Genomic DNA, 21,599 nt, shown 5'->3' with positions numbered 1-21,599 from the left:
TGATATATTAAAGTATTATATTAAGTAGTCTCATTTTGTCGACCAGTTGATATATTAAAGTATTATATTAAGTAGTCTCATTTTGTCGACCAGTTGATACATTAAAGTATTATATTAAGTAGTCTCATTTTGTTGATTAGTTGATACATTAAAGTATTATATTAAGTAGTTTCATTTTGTCGACCAGTTGATATATTAAAGTATTATATTAAGTAGTCTCATTTTGTCGACCAGTTGATACATTAAAGTATTATGTTAAGTAGTCTCATTTTGTCGACCAGTTGATATATTAGTGTATTATGTTAAGTAGTCTCATGTTGTCGACCAGTTGATATATTAAAGTATTATATTAAGTAGTCTCATTTTGTCGACCAGTTGATATATTAAAGTATTATATTAAGTAGTCTCATTTTGTCGACCAGTTGATATATTAAAGTATTATATTAAGTAGTCTCATTTTGTCGACCAGTTGATATATTAAAGTATTATGTTAAGTAGTCTCATTTTGTCGACCAGTTGATATATTAAAGTATTATATTAAGTAGTCTCATTTTGTCGACCAGTTGATATATTAAAGTATTATATTAAGTAGTCTCATTTTGTCGACCAGTTGATATATTAAAGTATTATGTTAAGTAGTCTCATTTTGTCGACCAGTTGATATATTAAAGTATTATGTTAAGTAGTCTCATTTTGTCGACCAGTTGATATATTAAAGTATTATGTTAAGTAGTCTTATTTTGTCGACCAGTTGATATATTAAAGTATTATGTTAAGTTGTCTCATTTTGTCGACCAGTTGATATATTAGTGTATTATGTTAAGTAGTCTCATTTTGTCGACCAGTTGATATATTAAAGTATTATGTTAAGTTGTCTCATTTTGTCGACCAGTTGATATATTAAAGTATTATGTTAAGTAGTCTTATTTTGTCGACCAGTTGATATATTAAAGTATTATGTTAAGTTGTCTCATTTTGTCGACCAGTTGATATATTAGTGTATTATGTTAAGTAGTCTCATTTTGTCGACCAGTTGATATATTAAAGTATTATGTTAAGTTGTCTCATTTTGTCGACCAGTTGATATATTAAAATTTATTTCCGTGTGTATCTGTTTATACGTTTTTGTTGCCGTGAAAATGTAATTAGATATCTATATATATAAAAACTTATATATACGTTTATATACTTCTCTGTATATTTGTTTTTATAATTATATTTACATTTATTTATCATTGTGTTTCTATATTTTTACCAATATTTGTCTATCCATATTTGTATACGACACTATATCTGACTGTTTGTATATGTGTGTTCTTTTGTCTGTGCGCCTGTCACTTTACATTTTGTCTAGTTCGGTGTATCATTATATCCAGTTAGTCACTTTAGGCAAGAAAGAAAGACTTAAATATTTTAAATTCTGAAAAAATCGATATTTTCTTCATTTGCATACTGTACAGTAGATAAAAACTATACGTAGCCCCCGGTATAATAATAGATCAGACCTTTCAGAGGGAGGGTTGGATTTAGCGTAAACGAACCGACTAAAACGTGACAGCTTCTCTGTAGCTGAAAGCTTCCATCCTTTCCACTGAGAGCTCAGCTCGACAGTGTGAAACGCTCTAAACAGAAACTAAAACCTAACTCCCACGGTGCGGATAAGTATGTGGGGTTGAATTAGGGACAAACACGATAACATCAGTGAAAAAAAATGGAACAAAAAACGCGCACTATTTCGTTGGTTCCACTAATAGTGTGAAAGATTGCCTGGAACATGGATATTGAGTACTTCAACAATATTCCACAAATGTTGTAATTTCGCTTACGCAGTTAGAGCAAACAATGCAATAGATTAAAAAGAAACAATAAAAGTAGTTCAAACAAACGTGCTAATTAAAATATTTTATTTCTGACAGTAAGTAAACTTCCTTGTTCAGGGGCCCGGCATGGCCAAGCGTGTTAAGGCGTGCGACTCGTAATCTGAGGGTCGCGGGTTCGCATCCCCGTCACGCCAAACATGCTCGCCTTTTCAGCCGTGGTGGCGTTATAATGTGACGGTCAATCTCACTATTCGTTGGTAAAAAGAGTAGCCCAAGAGTTGGCGGTGGGTGGTGATGACTAGCTGCCTTCCCTCTAGTCTTACACTGCTAAATTCGGGACGGCTAGCTCAGATAGCCCTCGTGTAGCTTTGTGCGAAATTAAAACAAACAAACAAACAAACCCTTTTTCAGTATCCCATATGCTTAGCGGCAGGTATGACTGCTTATAACGCTAAAATCGAGTTTCGATATTCGCAGAGGACACATATTAGATAGATAGCCTATTGCATACCTTTGTGATTGACCATTTTCTCACCATCTTCCCTGCTCCACCCGTGTCTCAGCAGTAAGTCTGAAGACTTATAACGTTAAAATCTGGGTTTCAATACAAGTAATAGGGATAACACAGCGCATTGTTTAGCTCTGTGTTTAACAATAGATAAACAAACCTCATTCATCAAGTATAAATCAACTCAGAGGCTCGTGTTTTCTTGGTCTGATTTTGACGTAACTGAACTTGCTCCTTTGTATTCTGTATTTTTAAACGTTGTCCTTTATCAGTGTTTGATGTGATTATGACACCTTTGCCATTGATTTCCTTGAATATGACATCTTTATCAGTGTTTAATGTGATTATGACATCTTTATAAGTTTTTACCTTGATTATGACATCTTTATCAGTGTTCAATTTAATAATGACATCTTTATCAGTGTTTAATGTCATTATGACATCTTTATAAGTGTTTACCTTGATTATGACATCTTTATCAGTGTTCAATTTAATAATGACATCTTTATCAGTGTTTAATGTGATTATGACATCTTTATAAGTGTTTACCTTGATTATGACATCTTTATCAGTGTTTAATGTCCTTCAGTAGTGTGTTTTGGATTTAAGTTAAATTGACAGACATCAAATTGTTTCTCTAACATACATTAGTGATTGTTATTTTATTATTGTAATGCTTGTGGTCCTACTAAGAAGTGTTTTTGAAGACACCTTGGTTTAGGGACATGAAACATTAGAATATTATATTTATATTAGTATCTCGGTCACTTCTACAGTAATATTTTTGTATCATATCTCTTTCAGAAGTTTCATTTTACACTATTTCTTAGTCTGTTTTTTCAACTAACATTCATTAGGTTCAAATAGGCTAATTAAACTATATTTTTAGGCCATGTCTTGATTTTACATTTTCACTAAACTGTATTCTCTTTCAGTAAACGCTTTTATGCTCGCTGTTCTAACTATCAACTGTCGCCCTTCTTCAAGGATGGCAAAATTAGCCAGTGTTTGCAAACACAGTGCCTCCCAGGAAAAAGACACTGCTCATCAGATGCATTTATTCGTCTAAAAAGGTAGAACAAACAAGGTTATCTCTAAGTTTCCACCTAGACAGACAGTGCATCACTCAAATCTCCAGTGGCAATGAAACGTAGGATCTCCTCTGAATTCAACCGTTTCTAGCTAGATGTTTACACGGTTACGTGTACACACGAAATTAACCGCAATTTTCAGCGTTAAATGACAGATCCCTGATGATAGATGGTCGTAATACTGTGGTAGGAAAGATGTAAAACTAATCCGATGTCATGTTTTGGAATGCTTAAAGACATTGTTCGTTGCTCAAAGCTTGTTCAGTTTACACTATATTAAGTTCGGTGTCAGTAGAAACATAATGGATTAAGTTGAAACCTGTTTTGAGAAGGAATTTGAAGTAACGGAAATAATATTTTAAAAGCTTCATTTCGTAACAGCCTAAGTTGTAACTTGTTCCAAGGGAGAACCTCATATAACGAAGCTAATATTTTAGGATTTTGTGTTTTATAATAGGTTAAGTTGTAGTATGCTTTTACAAACTTGCCCTAACGGAACTAATATTTTCAAATTTCTGGAAATATTAAGTCGTAACTTGTTTTATGGGAGAAGTTGTTGAAAGAAGCTAATATTTTAAGGCTTTATAATTCATGTGAATATATTTTAATGTTGTGATTTCTATTGAATATTGTACAGATAAGCAAAAAACAGTTAATGGCTGATAAGTTTTACATGTACATCTCTGTTTTGTGTGTTTTATATTTGTTAATCAGTCTGTAAATTACAAGTAGATTAAAATCATTAATAACAGCATTTGAAATTTGTATTTCTGTGAAGATAATACTGCACGTTTGGTTATTGTTAACAGACTATGGTAAGTTCAGAATAGGAGTAACACTATATTTCAGTGACGAACTGTAAGCCTTTCGTACTAAACAAATTGGACTTTTTCAAGCTGAATAACTAGGTTAGGTTCAGGTATACCCGCCCCTAATTTTAAACAACTGGCCACAAAGAGAGAGATAAGGCAGCTAGCTACGTTGTAGCACAAGTCGCCAAAACGGTTTTGCGAAGCTCTTCCAACCGAATGGTGGAAGTCACCGACATTTTCATAACGCACTAACATCTGAAATGCGGATCGTGTTTCGTTTCGACCACTTGTTGGCCACCCATTAGGCTACGTCCCTCTCACCTGCTCTCGCTGATAATGATATATACTATAGGATGGACCTCCGACTGTGTTTAACTCAATGCCGTTTCTATTGTCTCTTGTCATCCTACTGCTTTCACTTAGGATGTATTAACAACTACTATGTTTACTTTATAAACGATTCACCAGCACACAACAAACAATAACTGAAGATGGATGTTCATGCTAAGACAATTTAAAAATATCTAACTCCTAACAGCTTTTTACCATTTTTAATAATGACCAGTTTGTTAAGGTCTAAAAGCGAGATCATCCATTCTGTAACGCAAACATTTCTATGAAAAACAGTGAGTAGAATAAAAATAAGAGACTACACGTGAACTTCCATGGTTTGCGAGGTGGGGAAAAAAAACATGTCACGTCTGACTAATCTATTAAAGCTGAAGAAATTCACCTATACGAGTGACCATCCACTCATTTCAAGAGCCTTCTCCGCTAAAACGTCGAAAGTAAACTTCTTTCTATTAATATATTATTAATTTACATAAATCTCTGTAAGTCTGCATACTTATAAAGCTAAAATCCGAGGTTATATTCCCCGCGGCGGACACAGCAGATACACCAATGTTGCTTTGCTAACTAACTAATTAATATTACTTGATATGTGATGGTACTTAATGTAGTTTTCTTATGTGTGTGTATATATAAGTCTTAAAAAAGTTTATTTAGCCTTTTAAAATGCGAATTATGTAAAAACCAACAGATATATGCATATAATAAAATACATTGATACTGATCAAGTAAATATCACACAAAGACGCCAAAACTGTGGCAAGCTTTTATTAACAAAATATTCTAATAATATTATCTCGCACATAGTGTGTTAAACCATTTTTGTTTACTGTTAGAAATGGTTCAAAAACTTTGTTACTATAGGGAATTAGTTTTATTAAACATCAGACCAGGCGGATGAACTATCAGGTCATGATCTAAAAGGCTGGACATAGCCATTCTTAATTTAGAACTGTTGACCAGAAGAAGAACAACCAGTCAGCAGCACACGCCGCCTATACGAATATTCTTAACCGTATAGCAGTGTTGATTGTTTCAGTTAAAACGTCCACATAGGTAAATCTATAGAATGTGTTTCGCGGCTAGAACTTTGGACCAACCGATTCGCAGCCTGGCCCGATAATAAGAGGACCGCATTAAACCTGAGTGATAGAGATTCTGAACTGGAAGCGGCGCTTTGATCCATAAATTACATTCTATGCTCAGGTTAACAAAATTCCACGTTTTTGGAGCTGAGATAAAGGGTCGAATAAGCTGTATTAAACCAAATTGGAATAAACAAAACAGCAAGTCTTGTAACAGGCAAAACTCACCCACCAACACAAAGATCACTGATAAAAGTCAACCACGTGTTTCAGACAACAGTGCGTAAAATAACCAAGAAAAATTTCTGTCTGGGAAAGTGATACAAGTCATACGTATACAAGTTTCTTTCAAAATGTATCTGATAAACCGCTACATTCCCCAAGAAGCCGATATTTTTTTCTATGCAATTGGACTGTCAGAACAGGTTGTTGGAAAACCAACGTCTGGTACACCAGATGGTTTATGTAAAGTTTACAGAGAAATTTGATGTGCTTGCCTTTGACATGACAGTCTTACGACGTCGATCCGACATAGCCATGTGGGTTAAGGCGTTCGACTTATAATCTGAAGGTCGCGGGTTCGAATCCCCGTCGCACCAAACATGCTCGCCCTTTCAGCCGTGGAGGCGTTATAATGTGAGGGTCATTTACCACTATTCGTTGGTAAAAGAGTAGCCCAAGAGTTGACGGCGGGTGCTGACGATTAGCTGCCTTCCCTCTAGTCTTACACTGCTAAATTAGGGACGGCTAGCGCAGATAGCTCTCGTGGAGCTTTGCGCGAAATTCCAAAACAAACAACCTTACGACGTAACTTCTGGATCTATAAACGACACTGCATAGCTGTTATCTGGATGCACGTACGACCTTCATATAGAGCATCACAAGTTTTTGCAATATAGATTGTAACGAAATATGTTTCCGCAATAGGCTTCGACCGAAATGTACAATGTACACAATTGCCTTTCTTTTGCGCTATTTTTTTCCATGATAATGTACAACTTGTACATAGCGCACAGCCTTTCAGATCGCTGCTAAGAACACTAAAACAATGATGTAGTTTATATTTAGTTTGTTATGAGGTAAATGGCGCCATTCTTCTTAATTTTAAGGGTTCATTTTATCCATCATTGCAGGTAAAAATTGCATTTAATTACGAGAAGTTTGTGTGTGTTTTCTTATAACAAAGCCACATCGGGCTCTCTGCTGAGTCCACCGAGGGGAATCGAACTCCTAATTTTAACGTTGTAGTTACGAGAAGTGCATTTTTTCATAACCTAAAAAAGGTTTTAGTCTAATTTTTGTTTTAACTAGAAATGGCATTTGTAATAAAACAGAGCTCATTTTAAAATATTTTGTTTTTTCGTAACTTTCAACTTAACAGCAGGACATGACGAAATGGGTCCTACCATAGCATGCATATGGGTGAGAGCTTTCGACTCGTATTCTCTGAGTCATGGGATTGAAAAATTCTACCAAACATGCTCACCCTTTCAGCTGTATGGGTGTTATGATGTTGCAATCAATCTCCCTATTAATTAGTTTGGTTTGTTTTGAATTTCGCGCAAAGCTACTCGAGGGTTGTCTGCGCTAGTCGTTCCTAATTTTGTAATATAAGACTAATGGGAAGGCAGCTAGTCATCACCACCCACCGCCAACTCTTGGGCTACTGTTTTACCAACGAATAGTGGGATTGACTGTCACATTATAACGCCCCATGGCTGAAAGGGCGAGCATGTTTGGTGTGACTGTGATTCAAACCCGCAACCCTCATGTTACGAGTCAAGTGCCTTAACCACCTGGCCATGCCGGGCTTCTATTCATTAGTAAATAATAGTTTAAGAGTTGGCGGTGGGTTCTGCCTTTTCTGTGACCGGTATTTCAACATTAACAACGACGGCAGATAGCCATGAAAGCTTTATCATAAACAAATGGAACAAAACTAATTACATTGTCTTCTGTCTTGCTTTTGCTTCAACATTTTGCCCCCTGCTAGTACAGCGGTATGTCTACAGATTTACAACGCTAAAATCAGGGGTTCGATTCCCCTCGGTGGGCTCAGCAGATAGCCTATGTGGCTTTGCTATAAGAAAAACACACACACACTTCAACATTTTATTTAACTTTAAAAATAGTATCGCAACCTGCAGATTGCGGGTTCGAATCCTTTTCAACAAACGTGCTAGCTCTCTTAACTGTAGGAGCGTTATAATATGACGAACAATCACAATATTCGTTGCTAACAAAGTGGCCATAAAGCTGAGGGTGAACAGATAGCGTCTGCCTTCCTCCTAGTCTCTCCTTGCTTTATTGGGGTCGGCAAGGGTACATTTTCCTCTGGTACCTTTGCGCGAAATTGAGAACAAAACAAATCAAATAATAACATGTAAAAAATGCGATAAATAAAAAATTACGAATTAATAAAAATGATTGAAATTATCAAATTGCACGAGGTTTTAAATCGTTTATTCACAAAGCAATTGCTCAAATTGATGAATTTGCAGAGAAAATAACCTTGATTTAAAAATAAGATTTCTTGGAGGATATAATTATCACAAAAACGTTCAACCTTATTAATTATACAAAATCATAATTAGTGAAACTTCTGTTAATGTTTTAACGTATTCATAAGAAGGAAGCGACTCAAGTTCCACACCGACAAATGCTTTGTTTTGTTATTTCGTAACCAAAATAAATGTTTCGATATCATATTATTGCTATTATTGTATTCTAACCATCAAAGTTCATGAAAGATTTTAACGTTTTTGTACTACATCTTTGTTTACAGTTTCGACATTTTAATAAAGGGCAACATTTGTTTTCTATCCATCTATATGTTCGCAATCAGGGGTCATCGTACCGTGACCACAATAGCCACGGCGTTGAATAAGATAATTGTTAAACAATATTTCTCTATGTTGTTTTATACAAAAATTAACATTTTGAGAAATATCCGGCTCAGTTGCGTTAGGTTTCAAAACACCGCATTATAGACCAATGTTACCCCGGTTCAGTTTCAAAACACCGCATTATAAACCAATGTTACCCCGGTTCAGTTTCAAAACACCGCATTATAAACCAATGTTACCCCGGTTCAGTTTCAAAACACCGCATTATAAACTAATGTTTCCCCGGTTAGTTTCAAAACACCGCATTATAAACCAATGTTACCCCGGTTCAGTTTCAAAACACCGCATTATAAACCAATGTTACCCCGGTTCAGTTTCAAAACACCGCATTATAAACTAATGTTACCCCGGTTAGTTTCAAAACACCGCATTATAAACCAATGTTACCCCGGCTCAGTTTCAAAACACCGCATTATTAACCAATGTTACCCCGGTTCAGTTTCAAAACACCGCATTATAAACCAATGTTACCCCGGTTCAGTTTCAAAACACCGCATTATAAACTAATGTTTCCCCGGTTAGTTTCAAAACACCGCATTATAAACCAATGTTACCCCGGTTCAGTTTCAAAACACCGCATTATAAACCAGTGTTACCCCGGTTCAGTTTCAAAACACCGCATTATAAACCAATGTTACCCCGGTTCAGATTCAAAACACCGCATTATAAACCAATGTTACCCCGGTTCAGTTTCAAAACACCGCATTATAAACTAATGTTACCCCGGTTCAGTCTCAAAACACCGCATTATAAACTAATGTTTCCCCGGTTAGTTTCAAAACACCGCATTATAAACTAATGTTACCCCGGTTAGTTTCAAAACACCGCATTATAGATCAATGTTACCCCGGTTCAATTTCAAAACACCGCATTATAAACTAATGTTACCCCGGTTAGTTTCAAAACACCGCATTATAGATCAATGTTACCCCGGTTCAGTTTCAAATCACCGAATTATAAAATTACACCATCCTAGTCCAGAAACGATTACAAATCGTCGAGTTATATCATCCCGGTCCAGTACCGGTTTCATTTCGCCGAGTTATCGACCTATAGCTTCCTGGTCTAGCATCAGCTTCAAATCGCTGTTTTTGACTGTCTACTGTCTACCATTGCAGTACCTGGCTGAAACTGTTATGTTACAGACCCAACCCACCGTTCTTAGAACGGATATAGCTTGTAATGAGAAACTTTAAAAAAACCAACACTCAGAAGCCACAACTTTGTAAATTCAGTAACGGATTATTTGCGATTTGTTTGTTTTGTTTTTGAATTTCTTGCAAAGGTACACGAGGTCTATCTGCATAAACCGGCCTTAATTTAACAGTGTAAAACTGGAGGGAAGGCAGCTAGTCATCACCACCCACTGCCAACTCATGAGCTACTCTTTAACCAACGAATAGCGGGATTGACCGCACATTGTAACACCCTCACGGCTGAAAAGAGGGGAATATTTGGTGTGATGGGGATTCGAACCGCGACCTTAAGATTACGAGTCGAGCGCCTAACCACCTGGCCATGCTGTGCCAAGTTATTTATGATATAATGTTCAAAATATCTTTTTTACTTCAGAATTTATTCATAGTTGTTAAGAGCGGCTTTCCCTAAATGTTAAGATTTGTTCGGTCAATAAAGACGTATCTTTATCTAAAGGTTGATTAGTGTAGTTCCGGCCTAGGTTTGAACGCTCACGAAATTTTGAACTAATAATCAGTGATGTCGAGAAACCCACTTGTTGAGAAATTTATATGCAAAAACGGCTCGTTTGGGTTGAGAAAATATTTTACATAGAAGAGCGAACAACGTTTCGACCTGACGATGACCGAAGAAGGTCAAAACGTTCTTCGCTCTTCTATGTAAAATATTTTCAACCCAAACGAGCCGTTTTTGCGTAGAAATTTCGAACTGTTTAATTTAAAAAAAGTGAATATCTTATAATATTTAGATTAGCAGTTAGGACTATCAGTGTTGAATCCAAATATCTCTCTCTCTCTGGTATTTGGGTATATTTATTTGTATACCCAGGAGGGTCAGGTACACTAGACCTCTTCCTCCTTCCATAACTTTGCTGAAGTGGGCAGATTAATATATTTCGATTACATACTGAATGGCTGGAGTGATATCATAAGTTTAGTCTGGTCCTTTTCAGGACAATGTCCATTTATATTGTTCTTTGATTTTTTATTATTATTTTTAATAAGTCTGGAACGTAGGTGATCTGTTTTATTTTAGCTCTATTCTATTATTAAAATTATTATTATTATTTTAAGTGATTCTATCTTAGTGACCTAATGTATAAATTTAACGGGGAGAGGTGTTTAGGTCTCCCTTCATCATATATTAAATCCAAATCTTTCTTCTGGTTTCTTAGTTTTGAATTTCGCGCAAAAGCTACACGAGGGCTATCTGCGCTTGCCGTCCCTAATTTAGTAGTGTAAGACTAGAGGGAAGGCATCTTGTCATCACCACCCACCGCCAACTCTTGGGCTAATATTTTACCAACGAATAGTGGGATTGACTGTCACATTATAACGCCCCCACAGCTGAAAGGGCAAACATGTTTGGTATGACGTGGAATCGAACCCGCGACCTAACCACTTCACCTTGCCGGGTCCTTTTGTTCTGGAGGTAGCACAGAATTTGGAGAAATTCCTCTTTACACCCCCTGAGTTGAACACTGAAAAATATTTTTGGTTAATAAATGCGCCAATAGTGACGCCAGATATCTTGTACATAGTTTTCTTAATAAAGATTCTGTAAGTAATAAATTATTTGTTGTTGCTTGCTAAGAACAGCTAGTGTTTAGATGTTTGATTTTGTAAACTTATTTGGTGATAACCTTTCTAGGTGTCAGTTCTCAATCACAAACAAAAAAAAAATAATAAGATTGGTACTTTAATGACCAAGTTGAGTACTAAAGTGAATGATATATCTTCTCATAAACAAAGTTTGTTTGTTTTTTTCCTGGTGAATTACTTTAACACGTAAATGAAAGCATTTTAATTGAAAGGCTTTGTTATAAAGCGTACAAACATCTAAGTGTGGAGGTTAGATGAAACAGATTGCTAAATAATTTCGAAGAGTTTTTGTTTTTATTTCTGTTTTCATGCGGTTAAATGCGAGGATAAAGCCCGAGAAGATAGGATAAAGGACTGCCGTGAAACACATCAATATTTGCCAAGTAATTCCCTCTATCACCTGAAGTCTAGACCCGCTGTTACTTAACCCTTTACAGCTGACACGTGCGGGGTGTTATATTAGATAACGTTTGAGGAATTTTCCACAGAAAAAAATTGAATAACTTATGTAAACATTTTGTAATAGAGTTAACAATCATATTACTGAAACGTGTTTCAACCACGGTAGGAACAGTCAGCGATAAGCACCTACGCGAATCCAGGACTTTATTTGAAGTGTTGCCATAGCAACTTAACAAGTGTCAACATTACACATGCTAATTACTGTAAAAAAAACAAAAACTGTTTGTTTGTTTTTGAACTTCGCGCAAAGCTATACGAGCGCTATCTGCGCTAGCCGTCCCTAATTTAGCAGCGTAAGATTAGAAGGAAGGTAGCTAATCATCACCACCCACCGCCAACTCATAGGGTATTCTTTTACCAATGAATAGTGGGCTTAACCGTCATATTATAATGCCTCCACAGCTAAAAGGGCGAACATGTTTGGTGTGACGGGGAGTTGAACTCGCGACCCTCGGATTGCGAGTCGAGCGCCCTAACCACCTGGCCATGCCGGGGCCTAATTTTCGTTTCTAGAAAGTGTTGTCGCCCCAACTCTTTCTCTGGCCACCTATAATAATAATTTAGATGTTTCATAGTTTCGTTTTCATCTTACTAACTGATTATACGTTTAATTTAAAAAATATTAACCCATTCAGTTACAGTAAGTTTCAAATCATTGTAGACCTATACCATTCCATTGAACTTCCAGTTTCAATGTTTCACTATGAGTAAATAACTGTTTTATATCCATCAAAGTATTGAAGATTAATAAAAAAATATTAGGTGTTTTATTTCTTGTGTAGGGGTCCGGCATGGCCAAGCGTGTTAAGGCGTGCGACTCGTACTCTGAGGGTCGCGAGTTCGCATCCCCTTCGCGTTAAACATGCTCGCCCTTTCAGCCGTGGGGGCGTTATAATATGACGGTTAATCCCACTATTCGTTGGTAAAAAAGTAGCTCAAGAGTTGGCGGTGGGTGGTGATGACTAGCTGCCTCCCTCTAGTCTTACACTGCTAAATTAGGGACGGCTAGCGCAGATAGCCCTCGTGTAGCTTTGCCCGAAATTCAAAACAAACAAACAAATTTCTTGTGTATTTTTGTACAAAACTAAACAATGACCTATTTGCGCTCCATCTGCTGTGGAGAACGGAATATGTTAAATTGAAATTTATTTTAAACTATATATAAAACAAGCGAAACAAAAATATATATGTTCCATTTTAGAATTTCATAATGGTGTAAACTGGAACAGGTTAGTAGAAATTTATAATCAGTGATGATGAAAACCCACTTGTAGAGAAATATGTATGTAAAAAAATTCTCAACCCAAACCAGCCGTTTTTACATATATAGTAGAAGCTTTTGTTAATTAGATTGCACTATAATATGTCTGTAAAATTACTGCTGTCCAAGCGAGTTCCGCTGTTTTGCAGATAAATCATTTAGTGACAAATAAAATAAAAAAATGACAGTAATGACATTTTGTCAGTTTTTAAAAAAGACACAAACACACACACACATATATAGATTAAACATTATATACAATATATACGAAATTACGAAATACACGCGCGTTTATTATAATTCATAAAATTGACAGACATTTCGCTAAAGTAGCGTGCGGTCTGTTTTAAAAACTTCGGGAGAAAACACGTGCTTATCTCTATTGTAACCGAAGTTTGTATTTATAGCCTTAAGAAGGACAAAGAACACTAAATTTATTTACTATTCAGTATCGTGTGAAGTTAATCTCTATGCAACAAAGCTTACTAACATTACTTTTTCAATACCTTTCCACAAAACTTGTAACAGTAAAATATTATCTCACCTTTGGTTAAAACAAGGACCATTAAAATCATCCACAACTGAATTGAAAAATCCATGTTTCCAGATTTCTCCTGTTTATTATGGAACTAGCTGTTCATTCCTTCGATATACTTCTTGTATGAGTTTTCAGATAAAATGGTTTTCTAAGCAATCACGATCGAGTACTCCAACAGCCTATCTCAACGGAATACAGTCATCCTCGTGCGTGCCACAGAACTTAAAGCGATGACGCTCATTGAAACGACTGGCCATCCACAAGACTACTAGCGCTACTAGTGGAGAGCTTTGTTTGTAAGAAATAAGTAATCGCACCAACTGATTCAGTGTTATTTAGTATATTTCCCGCTATCGTCTTCTTTACAAAATTTCACTCATTCAGGTCCAATATAAAAAAAGATTTATTAAGCACTTTCATTCTCGCGTTCTTATATGAATTATAATGAAATATCGCTCACTGTTATTTACATATAGGAAGAAAATACTTTATACCTTTCATTTCTTATCAACATGTGCACTTTATCATATAATTTCCTTTCTCCAGAATTAATTAGGCTTCCTTTGTTATTCTGTAACCTAATGATGCTGAATTAATATATGCGAAACACTTGAATATAATTGATTTTTTTACTTTCTATCTCGGCAGAGGCGATTTCCCTAGAAGTGTTTACAGAGCCAATTATATGTACAAGGACGTACTTATGTCTAAGTTCGCTAATTTATATCAAACAAGAAGGAACTTAATAGAAGTTGTATATTACAAGTATAATAGAAGATATGTAAAACTAATGACTAAAGAGGTGGTTGCTAAAGCACCCTCTATATATATATATAAAAAAATCAACATTTATAATTAAGAGACATAAACGAACCCGTACCGTAAAAACGCGTTAATACACGAACTCAAACGTAGACCTATATATGCATATGCGTGTGTGTAGATGCGTCGCATTTTGTTGTTGTTAAGTCATAACTTTTGTTGCGAATAGGTTGCTCGTTCTCATTTGTCGTCGGCTTTTATTATTATCAGGCACTTCTTTAAGTGAAATGTTTTATTTTTATCCAAGAAATTGAATAAACGTGTCCCTTTAAAAGCAGTTTCACCTTAGGACTTCACTGTATATACACGAATCACGTATTACAGGGGCTAAGGATATCAATAATTAATTATTTGTAACAGAACTGTGATATTTTGTGTAAATATTATTAGAGAACAAAACTTTGGTTCTTCAGTTAAACTGCTATGCATAACTAAATGAAAGATCCACATGAGAGATACGGTAGGCGTTGGAATAAATTTGTTGCGAGTAAGTAACCTGGGTTTACGAATAAAACTGACATATATAACCACAATATAGGTCTACGTGTAAGATTCGATAAGGGATAAAACAACAGTGGTGTGAATAAAACTAGCATATACAACCATACTAAATGTCTACGTGTGAGATACGATAAGGGATAAAACAACAGTGGTGTGAATAAAACTGACATATATAACCACACTAAATGTCTACGTGTGAGATACGATAAGGGATAAAACAACAGTGGTGTGAATAAACTGACATATACAACCACACTAAATGTCTACGTGTGAGATACGATAAGGGATAAAACAACAGTGGTGTGAATAAAACTAGCATATACAACCATACTAAATGTCTACGTGTGAGATACGATAAGGGATAAAACAACAGTGGTGTGAATAAAACTGACATATATAACCACACTAAATGTCTACGTGTGAGATACGATAAGGGATAAAACAACAGTGGTGTGAATAAAACTAGCATATACAACCACACTAAATGTCTACGTGTGAGATACGATAAGGGATAAAACAACAGTGGTGTGAATAAAACTGACATATACAACCACACTAAATGTCTACGTGTGAGATACGATAAGGGATAAAACAACAGTGGTGTGAATAAAACTGACATATATAACCACACTATAGGTCTACGTGTAAGATACGATAAGGGATAAAACAACAGTGGTGTGAATAAAACTGACATATACAACCACACTAAATGTCTACGTGTGAGATACGATAAGGGATAAAACAACAGTGGTGTGAATAAAACTGACATATATAACCACACTATAGGTCTACGTGTAAGATACGATAAGGGATAAAACAACAGTGGTGTGAATAAAACTGGCATATATAACCACACTATAGGTCTACGTGTGAGATACGATAAGGGATAAAACAATAGTGGAGTGAATGAAGAACATGAATTCACAGATTAAACTAGTTTGTATATATACAAATAATTAAGTAATTAAGGCTCACAAATAGGATACGATAGGCGATGAAACACGTGTGTTGCTAGTGAAATATTATTAACAGCAAAATAGGACTACATTTGTAAGCTATGGATGGCAACCTTCACTCCACGTACATGTTTATTTGTTGTTGATGTTTTTAATTTTGCGCAAAGCTATGCAAGCTATGCTATCTGCGCTAGCCGTCCTTAATTGAGCTATGAATTATAATCACTACCCACTACCAATTCTTAGACTATTAATTTACCAACGAATAGTGGGATTAACCGTCATATTGCAACACCTCCACCGCGTATTTGTTTGGTGGGACTGGGCATTCGAACCCGCGATCCCGAGATTGCGCGTCGAGCGCTCTAACCACCAGACCATGCCGCCACTTGACCATATAGAGCTCTCCACGTGTAAGTTGCTACAACTGACAGAGCCGTATTCTACTTGTACGCTTTTACAGTAAGAATAAATATACATGGTATATAAATCTGCACATGAGTTAAAACTGCAATCGCACATGTAAACTAACATTAGTAACAGAATTGATGTCCAAGTGTAATCCTTTATAGTTGAGAGAAACAACACACACTTGTATTCCTGCATTCTACATGTAAATTATCACAGCTTACAGAATCGAGATCTGCCTGAATCCTGCGTATAAAATATTAAATAATATTAAAAAAAATAATTAAAATTAATAGAAGACGGAATGAATTTTATTTACTCATAAAATTGTGTAAAAACTTCAGGAAAAGATTCTGACCTTTGAACATTGAGCTGGTCTTTAAAATATTTTAAAGATATAAATTGGAGTAATTTTATTACGTTCAAAAGTCGGACTCTGACAGTCAAAATAAAAAAAGTTATTTCCATGACAAATCTAGTAAAAAACAAAGAAGAGGAATTTGTAATACCAAGACGTAAAAATATAATTCTTTTAAATAAAACCGTTATGCATATTGTTTGCTTGTTTTTGAATTTCCAGCAAAGCTACACGAAGGCTATCTGCGCTAGCCGTCCCTAATTTAGCAGTGTAAAACTAGAGGGAAGACAGCTAGTCGTCACCACCCACCGCCACCTCTTGGACTACACTTTTACCAACAAATAGTGGGATTGACCGTAACATTATAATGGCTACATGGCTGAAAGGGCGAGCATTTTTCGTGCGACGGGGATTCGAACCCGCGACTTTGGAGTACGAGCTACTCGTTATACGTAAAACCATAAAGAGTAAAGAGCAGGTAAATAATAAAAAAAAAACAACACCTCATGGGTGTTTTCCTGAGCTTTTACTGTTGTTTCTGTAACTATGATTTAAATATGTTTTTTTGTGATATTTTCAGTACTCAGGCTTAGCTTATGATCTTCGTTTATGAACTCAGTATCAGTGAAGTAATGGTAGATTTTTTTTTGACGCACGATACATGTTTCAGCGAACACACACTTGAAGAAATTCATAAAGTATTCAAATTTATTTCACAAGGTTGCTGAAAAACAATCTTATTGCTAATAATGTTGCTTAGTGGCAACTCTCAATAATCGACTCCACTTACGAATACGACGAACACATTATAATTTTAAAAAACGGAAACTCAACAATTGATGAATAAACGAAACACAAGTAAGTAACTTCTAGAAAAGTATCTCACTTCTCTTTGTTTAATACAACAATTTATATTTATTTGAAGCATTATTAACATGTGCAGCTTCAATAATGAATTATTAATACAATGAAATGAATATTTTCTATGCATCAAAATGTAATCTCGTAAAAAATAATTTCATTAACAAACATCTACCTGTAGATATTACGACAGAAGTGACGTCACTTTCAACCGCAATAAAAGCGGTTCTCGTTCCAATCGCGTTATTAATATTTATTTGTTGTTCATCAAGTAAGGCAAGTGTCGTAAAAACTGTTTGAAAATCTTACAGTTGTTCACCCTTGCTGTGCTTTTATGACTGAAATGTTTCACAAGACATAATGAGCTATCTGTATTGTTCCCACAAAAAGTATCGAAACTCAGATTTTAGTCGCTAGGCGGCGTAGAGAGATCAACTGACATTTGGCTGAACGATATTTTCTTTATCAATGTAAGTGGATTTGAAATGCTAATTACATTCTGTCATGTAATAGATCTATTAAAGTTGTTTGTGTGTCTTTTGTTATGGTAAAGTCACATCGAGACATTTGCAGTGTCTAGTGAATGGAATCGAACCCCGAATTGTAGGGCTGTAAATTTGAAAACTTAGTAAAGTTATTACAGTTGATAATTTTTGTTCTTATTGTTTGCTTTTTTTGCCAGCGTCTGTAGAGCTTAAACGCAGACATTTGTTTTCAAATATTTGATGGATTCAAACGATCTGAGTTAAGCCTTCTTTTTCTAAAACAAGTGGCCCGGCATGGCCTAGCTCGTAAGGCGTGCGACTCGTAATCCGAGGGTCGCGGGTTCGCGCCCGCGTCGCGCTAAACATGCTCGCCCTCCCAGCCGTGGGGGGGTTATAATGTGACGGTCAATCCCACTATTCGTTGGTAAAAGAGTAGCCCAAGAGTTGGAGGTGGGTGGTGATGACTAGCTGCCTTCCATCTAGTCTTACACTGCAAAATTAGGGACGGCTAGCACAGATAGCCCTCGAGTAGCTTTGTGTGAAATTCCAAAAAAACAACCAAAATCTAGAACAAGTAAATTGAACGACGCATTAGAAACAACCGAACCTTTATTACCTTCACCTGAATTCTCTTAGTTTTAATAACGGGTTTTAAGAATTCCAAAATAATCACCCTTATCTTCCGAAGGTTCAAGAACTGTTGTTACGATTTTAAATATTATATTAGGATTTATAAAAAATAGAAATATAAAAATAAAACTAAGAGGTTTTTTGTGTAACTCAAGTCACCTATTTATGTATGACTCAGAATATTGTAAAATAGCTAACCTACTGTGACAAATCGAGCTATAGTGTAGACTGTGGAAGAGAAGGGGAGAGATACAGTGCTTGTAAACATTTGTTCCCCCGTAAAGCTCGACGGCAAGTTAAGACGACATGAAGTACGAATACTGTTGCTTTCAACGAGGCAGGCCAGACGAAAAAACAGTATGACTAAGCAAGTAGTTGGCTACCGAAGTATTACACATGAACATCTTGCTGACGTGGCTGGTTTAGGCTACGAACTATTGTCACTCAGCTCTTTTACTATTGTATTTATGGTCTGTCGTATCTACCCATTCTTTACCATAAATAATAATAAAACAACTGACTCTTCTTACAGATAAATAGATGGTTTTTGATGCTCTTTGTTATAATAACTAAATGGATTTTTACAAGTTTTGTCATCAAACAACCAGTTTTTAAAATAAAATACAAACGTGCTGATCTATTACATTATTTGCATGACCAATATATCGCTATTATCCGTAACATCTGGAAATAATTGTTACATACCAAGTAACGATATACTATGATTATAAGTAACAACCTCAGATGTAACAGTTGAAAAATACTGAATTACTTTGGAATAATTTTATTAAAAGATACAAGCTGTCATATTGGAAGTTTCAGTCACATCTTCAACTATTATTACTTACTTAATACAGTATATCATCAACTATTATTATTTATTTAATACAGTATATCATCAACTGTTATTATTTACTTAATACAGTATATCATCAACTGTTATTATTTACTTAATACAGTATATCATCAACTGTTATTATTTACTTAATACAGTATATCATCAACTGCTATTATTCATTTAACACAAATATAATCATCAACTATTATTTACTTAATACAGTATATCATCAACTATTATTATTTACTTAATACAGTATATTATATAGTAATTATTAAAAATACATATATATATATCACACACAGGAAAGACAAAACAAAGAAATATTAAAAAACAACAAACTCACTATATTTTGATCTCAAGTAAATCTCTGACTTTTTATAAACCAATTGTTTTTAGTAATTCTGATTCGTCGTTTTGTGCGGTTCACATTTTTTCCAGTGTATTCGTGATTCTAACCTATTACAGAAATTATCTAATAATATATCTTTGTTTGGTGGCACAATGGTACGTTTGCGGACTTACAACGTTAGAAACTAGTTTCAATACCCATGGTGTGCAGAGCACAGATAGCCTTTTGTGTAGCTGTGTGCCCCCTTCAAGAAAACAATTAATTATTTTAAGATAAGAATATGTTGATTGTTTTTATATCTTGCACTAACAACTGTATATAATACCCTTTCCTAAAATTACACACATTACATACCTCAATTAATTTAAAATTATTGCATCTTTTATAAGAGTATAAATACTAATAATCATACAATTCGCAGGCCCTTTCCAAAATTGTTGAACATACCTTGAAAGTCACCTATAATGAAAGTTAATTTATAATACACCTAAAATACATATTTCAATTGTTACCTTTCTTAGTATTACAGTAGAGACACGATTCGTTCTCAGTCGTATTTATGCACTTTAACCATTGTGGTTAGTCAATATATCACGCATAAGTCTCCACTATATATCACGCATAAGTCTCCACTATATATCACACATAAGTCTCCACTATATATCACGCATAAGTCTCCACTACATATCACGCATAAGTCTCCACTATATATCACGCATAAGTCTCCACTATATATCACACATAAGTCTCCACTATATATCACGCATAAGTCTCCACTATATATCACGCATAAGTCTCCACTATATATCCGTGTTACGTTTTTCGGCCCGACTTCTATCCATCATTTTCATACAATTTTTGGTCATTGATGCGGATATTGATTTAAAAATTATTTTCTTTGTCTTTTACTAAATTTCCGTACAAGGTTTTTGTGTCCTCTTCTCCTATTGGTGATTCTAAACTAAACATGTTACCTTGTTCATTATTAGTCAGCTCTTGACTATTACGAGTTAACACCTATAAAATTAACAATGTATTTAAACTATAGTGTAACTTCACTCACTAAACGTTGCAAACAATCTTTATTTCCATCATTCTGTAATCGTGACGACATGACTGACGTCATGTTTTCCATATATTGTTCCGTTATCAACAATGTCTGATACTGTTATCACATTATTTATCAGCCTCGAAAAATAACAAACTGAATTTTCCTGTATTACCTAATAAATAAGCATTTGATGAAATAGGCTCATTAAAAAGTACTTGAATTTGAATTTTCCTTCTTATATTAACACTAAACCATCTTTTTAAGGCAGAGCTATAAAATATTCCTAACGACTCATTACAAGAAATGTGAGAAACTCAAAACGTTGATACGCTAGGTAAAGATATTTCAAATGTCCTCTGGATGTGTGAACTGGTTGGTTTATGTAATACGTTCAAAGTAACGAGTCATAAAAATGATTAGTTTATCGTTCAAGAATATAAGATTTAATCCAACTACTTGAAAAGACAAAACATTTGTATTAGTTCAATGAAACAACTACAAAGTGCATAAAACTGTTTTGAAAATTTGTTATTAAATGGTATCCCGACATTTCACAGCCGCAATTTCGCATCCGACTCTTGGCAGCTAACAATTTGACAGCCGAGGTCGTTGGCAGCGGATGATTGCCCAGCCGAGTATTTAGATCAACATTACAGTTTAAGAAAAAAGACTCATATATCATACAGCCATGTAACCACATTTATT

General features: G+C 35.1%; 1 protein-coding gene across 1 annotated transcript in view; it reads right to left on the bottom strand.

The window, feature by feature from the left end:
- Positions 1 to 13,864, bottom strand: part of LOC143224298 (uncharacterized) — a 54,456-nt gene extending 40,592 nt beyond the window's left edge. Inside the window, exon 1 of the mRNA XM_076452694.1 lies at positions 13,639 to 13,864. Within this exon, the coding sequence (XP_076308809.1) occupies positions 13,639 to 13,693 (55 nt within the window). The 5' untranslated portion in view covers positions 13,694 to 13,864. The remainder of the gene's footprint in view (positions 1 to 13,638) is intronic.
- Between the last annotated feature and the right edge of the window lie 7,735 nt (positions 13,865 to 21,599).

This window comes from Tachypleus tridentatus, chromosome 8 (genome assembly GCF_004210375.1).
Source record: "Tachypleus tridentatus isolate NWPU-2018 chromosome 8, ASM421037v1, whole genome shotgun sequence".
Lineage (NCBI taxonomy): Eukaryota > Metazoa > Arthropoda > Merostomata > Xiphosura > Limulidae > Tachypleus > Tachypleus tridentatus.
This window is presented reverse-complemented; position numbering and strand designations above follow the sequence as displayed.